The sequence below is a fragment of the Propithecus coquereli genome, unplaced genomic scaffold (genome assembly GCF_000956105.1).
Source record: "Propithecus coquereli isolate 6110/MARCELLA unplaced genomic scaffold, Pcoq_1.0 Scaffold433, whole genome shotgun sequence".
Lineage (NCBI taxonomy): Eukaryota > Metazoa > Chordata > Mammalia > Primates > Indriidae > Propithecus > Propithecus coquereli.
Window position 1 is genome coordinate 624,457 of NW_012150097.1, and position 7,798 is coordinate 632,254.

The following is a 7,798-nucleotide window of genomic DNA, read 5'->3' on the forward strand; positions in this document are numbered from 1 at the left end:
GGGCAACACAGTGAGACTCTGTCTCAAAAAAAAAAAAAGCAAACGGCTCACAATTAATAGTGCTTTACCCATTCAAACCAAATTTACGATTTCTCTCTTTGCTAGTCCTGCGTGTCAGACATGTCGACAGTTCTCTCTGTTAGTGAGCAGGGACCAAGATCTCACGTAAGAATCCCAAACGGCCTGAGGAAGCCCACGCAGCAGCCGACCTTCCCGAGCTCCGCCAGGTGGGTGGCGGCAGGAAGGCCCTGCGAGCAGGACTGGCACCGACTAGTGTCGGCAGGCACACTGCTCCCGAGGCGAGGCTCGGTCTTGGCTCGAAACAGACAAGAGGAACAAGGAAAGTCTGGTAAGAAAGCAGGAAGGAGAGAGAGGAGGGCTCAGGTCGACGGGACTTTCTGAATGAACCTGAGGGACGCTGAGCACACGGGAACGTGGAGACGGGGTAGGAGGCTGTATCCTACACGGTGTAGCCACCAACAGCTTTGGGTCGGGTGCTACGTGTTATCCTATCGCAGTGTCGAAAATGCCGCTTTGCACACGGCAAAAACGGACTTTTTCCGACCTTGGGGACAGAGAGCAGAGTTGACCCAGAACTCAGAAAAGACACGTCTGTTAAACACACTCCGGCGCCTCTTGTCTGTCACCAGGCTGACCCCAAATAGAAGACTGAGCACAGGAAAACATTTCTTATAGAAGAATATGGGTCAATACATTCACAGACACACCTTCATTCTCTTCACAGAGAAAGGAGTAAAGGATAAGAAGAAAACAGGAAACAGTAGCCGACTTCATCATTTTATCGAGTGCTAACTTTAACTTCAATTCTATAAACACAAAAATAAAAGATACGGAATGTGCTTATCTGAGGAACCTTGTAGCCGTATGGATTTAGTGGAAACAATAATGTCTGTTAAGTTTCAGAAAATAAATTTATATATAGTTTTTCTGATGGAAAACTAGTAAAATAATTATGGAGCTGACAGCAAGCAGCTGTTAGAGGTCACTGGACCCTTCTGAAAATGAATTATGTCCACCCAAGACTCGTCTGTTTATTCTGTAAGTTAATTATGCACTTATTCAGAAATTCAAAGGAACCACGGCAAGAAAACCCAAGACTTATACGAGAGAGAGAATGTAAAATATTTTAGGCTACTTACATTATTACAATAAAATGCATAGAACACTCCCGAGACGTAGCAGCCCAGTATTCCAATAGAAATTCCTGCATAGTCCAACGCCATCCACCTTCGACATGTTTTTTCCGACCGATGGCAGGAAAACAGATGATAGCCCACAGAGCAAAGCATGCAGACCTGCGGAGAACGAAAACACGCCTTAACAAAGGGAAACTGAAAGAAATGGAGTCACGCCTGGCTGATGTGCAGAGAAGTGGTTCTATTAAAGTCAGGACTCCAGGTCAACCCCACCTGGGCGTGGACTCCAGCCCGCTCTGTGCCTTCCAGCAAGGCAGGCTGGGTCACTTCTCTGAGCCTCAATTCTCTCACGGGTAAAATGGGAATAACCACCATAAAGAAGGAAATTTAAAGTGACAGCTATTTTATTAATACAAAAATCATTTTAACATAAATGAATAGCACAGTAATGGGAACATTATACCATGCATATGTTTAAGAACATCTGAGGCTTACTTTGATCCATGAATGAGTTTCCTTTTAAAAAGTATTTACTATGGAAGTAATACATGTCCTTAAAAAAAATCAACGTAGAATTGTATGATGTAGAAAATATACGCCCCTCCCACTCGATCTAGTTCCCAGAGGCAGCCACTGATGACATTGGTTGTGTGTCTTTCCAGATATTTCGATGCATGTCAAACACCTGTGATATAGAAGTCTACACACACATGCACACGTGATAAATACATACATATTTTTTGAGAGACAAAGTCCCACTCTGTTGCCTAGGCTGGAGTGCAATAGTGCTACAATAGCTCACTGTAACCTCGAACTCCTGAACTCAAGTGATCCTCCCGCCTCAGCCTCCCAAGTAGCTGGAACTACAGGCACATGCCACACCTGATTTTTAAAATTTTTTGTAGAGATGGGGTCTCGTTATGTTGCCCAGGCTGGTCTCGAACTTTTGGCCTTGAGTGATCCTCCCACCTCAGCCTCCCAAATTGCCAGGATTAAAGGCATGAGCCACTATGCCTGACCTATATATATATTTTCATTCATCAAATGGAATCGTACTACATATTTGGTTCCACAATTTGTTTTCACTTAATTTAAGAATTTTCATGTCTGTATGAGATTCGCTGTACACACTTTAAGTTCTAAGGAAAACACAACTTTATTGTTTCTAGGAAATCATGACTTGCTGCCTCAGTGGGAGCAAAGCTAATCTGACTGGCCCGGCTGCTCTGATGACTGACGGGGCTTCCGCTGCAGAACTCCCTTCAGACAGCAATGCCTGCTGTGGGTCACACGCTGCAGGCGAGACAAAGAGGAAACCTCTGCTCTCAAAGAGATTTTCAAAATCACATGAACGAATAATGCAGTGAGAAGTCCTATAGAAAAGTCGGTGTGGACGGCGACCAGAAAACTGAGGTGGGAGGACACTGGCTGAGTGGATGGATGCCTGCATTTGGGGGAGGAGAGCACCACAGAAGGGCTGTCCCGAGCGAGGTCGTAAGAGGTCCCGGCATTCGCCAGCGACATAAGCAAAGGTGTGCGCCTGTGTGCTGGGTGGCGGAGCACAGGAAAAGCAGCACACTGAAAAACAGAACCAGTGAAGAACGCCATGATGCGTCTTCATAACACGATTCTGCCAAGTCCTATGTACCGAAGGGCTTTAACTTCACTGTCACGGGCAGGGCCTGGGACGACGGAGGACTGTAAGTGCGGAGGACTGTAAGTGCGCCCGCACACAGGTGCGGCCTGGGAGGGCTGGCGTGGTCGTCACGGGAACAGCCCTGGGAGCACGGGCGAGAGCCTACACGCTAAGGCAGTGACAGTGCGGGTGGAGAAGACGGGACCAAAACGGATGAAGCGGGTCCAATGTACACACTTCGTAAACAGTGACTAAGGCAGTGGACGGTCGTCCAGCTACTCCACACTCTGGCCATTACCCAGGCCTGACCAACTCCCACAGACTCGACGTCAACATTCGGTAGCAATGTGCTTCACCGCAACTCCATTTCTGCGTCCACTGCCCCAAATCCTCACTGATCGGCAGCTTTCTGGCTGCTAAGCAACCGACCCAATTAAACATAACTCTACGACGCCTGCTTACTGTTTTCTCAGATTACCGTTGAGATTAAGCACCACAAATCAGGAGAACCCAAGGTGTGTATTCTGATGGGGAAAGAGCCCACGAGACCGACACAGAGCAGGCCATAAAACCGCAGGCGGGGATGGCTGCACCTCAGAAGGAGGCGGACAGGTGGCTGAGCAAGCAGGTAGGCAGGCATGAGATGACCACGACACCCAACCATCTGGAGGAGTTTTAACCCAAATGCCAGACATGGTGACCCCTGGGAAATGGAGTTTCAAGTGTCTCTCACGTTCCTCCATAAACTTTACTGTTTCAGAGACAGTCTTGCCCTGTCACCTGGGCTCGAGTGCAGCGGTGTGATCACGGCCTCCACAAACTTCGGTGTTCGCCTGAATTTCTACATGAGTATATCTCATAGTAATATTAATAATCAGGAACAATGATAAAGCTCATCTCATCGTGAAAGGGGAAACAAAAGAGGAAAGAGAAAAATTATGGTATCAAAGGGAAAGTCAAATAAATAGTATTCACAGAAAGCCCCAAGTTTTTAAACAGTTAACCTATTTAGTATGCTCTGTTTAAAAAGGAATGTTATTGCTGGAGATCCTTAAGAAAAAGACTGAAAAATTATCTTTCAGATTGAGTATGTTCCAGTTATAATGGAAGGTTCCTTCTATGGACCCTCTCGCCTCATCGTGGTAAACAGACAATTACAGTTTGTGTCCTACATCGGAGTTTCTTGGCATGGTGAGAAAACGCCTCCTAACCTGGCCCCCGCCAGCCTCGCTGGCCTCACCTTTCTCCGTTCTCCTAGGATCCAATCACAAAACCAGTGCCTGTAAGTCCAGAAAGTGCTGTCTCTTGCTTTTGGATCTTTACACAACTATTTTTTTCTGCTTAAATGCCTCAGTTTCTCTTCTGCTGCCCCTACATGGGTGACTGGGTCTTTACGGCATGTTGGTTTAGTTCAGTTCCTTATCACCTCATCTAGCACAGCGCCTGGATGTAGACAAGAGGCATTCAACAAATATTCGCTGAACTGCATGTAAATGGACTGGATCTAGTGAAAGGTACTCTCGTAGTCTACTCTTCTTCTCCAAAATAAAAATACCCTTGGGAAGGTTCCAAGCCCCTGAATTATATTCTACTATACAGAATGTATCTACCAATCTGGTTGGGAGGAAAGCACTGAGCACGCAGACTGTGTAGGAGTGAGAAAAAATGTTATATCGTTTAAAAATTAAATGTAAATCAGTATTAATAAATATACTTATGGTTTATTATGTTGCCTTTTATTTTTATCAAATAAAAAGAAAAGAAAAAGAGGCTGGGCGCGGTGGCTCACGCCTGTAATCCTAGCACTCTGGGAGGCCGAGGCGGGCGGATTGTTTGAGTTCAGGAGTTTGAGACCAGCCTGAGCAAGAGTGAGACCCCGTCTCTACTAAAAATAGAAAGAAATTATTTGGACAACTAAAAATCTATATATAAAAAAAAAAATTAGCCGGGCATGGTGGCTCATGCCTGTAGTCCCAGCTACTTGGGAGGCTGAGGCAGGAGGATTGCTCAAGCCCAGGAGTTTGAGATTGCTGTGAGCTAGGCTGACGCCACAGCACTCTACTCCGGCAACAGAGTGAGACTCTATCTCAAAAAAAAAAAAAAAAAAGAAGTAGTCTTTCTAAGCAGGCAGACGTTCTCATTCATCTTGAGCAAGGTGGACAGCATGTAACAGAAAGATCACCGCCCCCGCGGTTAGGACAGGACTTTACTGTCCTGCTGAATAGTCCTGGGCAAGTCACTGTAACACTCTGTTATTGTTTAATCCTTTAATCTTGCAATGTACTGTTTTCTTAGGCCAATGTGGCAATTAGTACGTTTTCTCTGAACTAATTGTGGCAGATGGTGGAGGGATGCAGGGTGGGCTGGGGTAGAAGCTCAGAGAAGGTAACATCCATATAACCAATTGGAGAGTATAAATCAGTTTCACTTATTGAACATTATTAAGAGTATCTTAGTCTAGGCTAAGACACATTTAAAAATTTACCTATAAGAAACGGATTCACTTCTATTATAAAACTAGACATGGATTCTAAGAGATGTGTTGGCTCTAATCAGGACAAAAATTAAACCTCATAAAGAGTATACTTTCAAACATACTTACAGCAAAAATAATTTTCTAGTGACACAAAAATATGGAGTATTCTTTCCCTCAAAGAAATTCAAAATATTATTCCAGAAATTGGAATTAGGGAAAAAAAAAAAAAAAAGGAAGAAAGATGGTTCTGATGTATTTCTTGGTCATTTAGGTCAAAGTTTTGAGTAAAACGATGAAGTTCTGAAATAGAATGATGTGCAGTGAAAGCAGCATCCAAGCAGCTGATCTGCAGGTTCACCTCGCAGACCGCGCAGTAGCAGGTTGACTGTGGGGAAGAAGGGGGATGATAGCTTTTTCTTATGTTTTTTTAATGTTTTTCTTTTTATGTTTTTCTATACTCTCTGCATTGAAGAAAAAACTAAATGTCAACAGGAGTATGGCCCTCATTCGTTTTCCGCTTTAAAATTATGTTTCAAAAACTACTAAATGTAACGTTTCAAGGCATTTTTAAAGACCCTTGAAGAAAAATGCAAATGCTATGGAACCAACACACACACAAGAGGAAGAGAAACTGAAAGTATTCAAAACCAGGCAACTGTCAAAGGATCAAAGGAAATTAACAGTAAAGCGACAGCACAAAAAAAAAAATCAATGCCAGCAAAGCGGGACAGTAAAACAAAGATGTTACGGAAATAACAGATACAGAAATCACAGGCATAAACGGGAAAAAGAGGAGAAATCGTCCCTAACAGGATTTAAGTAGATACTGATGTTCTGCTTCGGCCAGACAACAGAATAGGATCAGAGATTCACGTCCTTGTTAATCTCAAAGCAGAGACACCTGACAAGGCAGAGAGGCAAGAGTAAATTTTCTCAATCTTTGAAACTTAACAGATTTCAGAAATACCCTCACGGTAACAGACGTTTCTGGTGTTTATGTTACGAAAGTGCCACCCTGAGGGCTCTCTAAAGAAAGGTGACCTGGCCAAGCCGGATGAAATTCCTCTTTACCAAGCACAGTTTCTGTACATACCTGGAAGCAGAAAAGGCAAATGGAGCAGATCACAAAATCTTCTCTGGACGCGCTCGCTGAAGGCAGCACCGACGTCATGTCGTATATCCCCAGGGTGAAGAAGAGGAAAAAGCCCAGCAAATGACTCCAGATGTTGACCGTCTCATTAGACAGAATAAACAGACTGGAAAGCAGACAAGCACGCGACTCAGATTCCTGCTGGCTTACGGTCAGCATTCAAAGGTTAGGGACGGTTTTGGGGAGTTACCAAATACTTGTTCCTTTAAGCTCTCACCCCATCTGCACCCTCCTGAGTTTGATATGTTATTTACATTAATCAATCTTTAACTTTTCCCACAGCTCCACCAACCCTGGGATCTAGAGCTTTTTTAGTGCTCGCTTCTATTATCATAATTACCACTTCCTTGTTCATATTAGAGTTATTTACACATAAATTCCATTTCATCCTCCAGTCTACCAACCCACTGATGGCGAGCACCATTCATCTTTATGACACCATTGTTCCAAGCACAGCGCCTTGCTCAGATTTGTCTGCAGACGAAACGCCTGCAGAAAAGAATGTGCAGATGAAAGCCCGAAGTTAGCTAACGCGCTTTGTCAGTAATAGCTGTCTGAAAACCTGCTCAGTGTAAGGCTATGCATAAACTTGAAATACTTTAGTACACATTAAATCCAAATGCAAAATTAAATGGACTTAAGAGCAGCAGAATAAATACAAATTTATCCACTGGTAAGTTTCTTTAAGACGGACATGCTGGAACAACTTTGCTATGGATGTTTTGAAACCACACTAGTTTCCAGGTGGCATAAGTCTACTCTTTTTAGGAACAACAGGACTTTACTTTTAATATGGGTACTATCTGACCTCTTTCAAAAGTCCCTGGCTAATTGGTCTGGGCAGCACAGGTTAGTGGAGAGTCTCCACCCTGAGCAAGTCGCTTGACCTCTGTGGGCTTCAGTTTCTTCATCTACAAAATAAAGGCATTGGATTAGATGTTGCTCCAACTTTCTCCCAGCTCCGTCCTTCCTTTTGTGAAATGGTTCTCTAGATGTGGATAGGACTCATCTGATTATTTATCGAAGAGTGATACGAATAACGATTAAAATACTCCTGCAAAATATAATCTTTTTGCTTAAACTTAGGTCTTGCATCTGCGCTGGTTCAGAAGTCCTTATAATAAGCACTGACATACGACTCTAACCTACTGAACCGGCAACAGTTGCCATGATTGATTCCAACTTTCTCGTTTTCACAAGTGATAAACATAGCAAGGTCCCCAAACTATTAAACGACCATCAAGCATAGAGTGAATTTTGTATTTTGAGTTTCAGGCTTTGTCGTGTGTGAGCATCAAGTGTGAAGACTACTCGTAATTAGGGGAGGAGACGCCCACATGTGCAGGGAAACAACAAACTACAAGGCTGTTTCGACAATC

At 43.8% G+C, this 7,798-nt stretch overlaps 1 protein-coding gene across 1 annotated transcript in view; it reads right to left on the reverse strand.

The window, feature by feature from the left end:
* Positions 1 to 7,798, reverse strand: part of PAQR3 (progestin and adipoQ receptor family member III) — a 17,925-nt gene that overhangs the window by 7,620 nt on the left and 2,507 nt on the right. Inside the window, exons 2-3 of the mRNA XM_012653896.1 lie at positions 6,363 to 6,525; positions 1,161 to 1,316 (exon numbers count right to left, since the gene is read on the reverse strand). Of these exons, the coding sequence (XP_012509350.1) occupies positions 1,161 to 1,316; positions 6,363 to 6,525 (319 nt within the window). The remainder of the gene's footprint in view (positions 1 to 1,160; positions 1,317 to 6,362; positions 6,526 to 7,798) is intronic.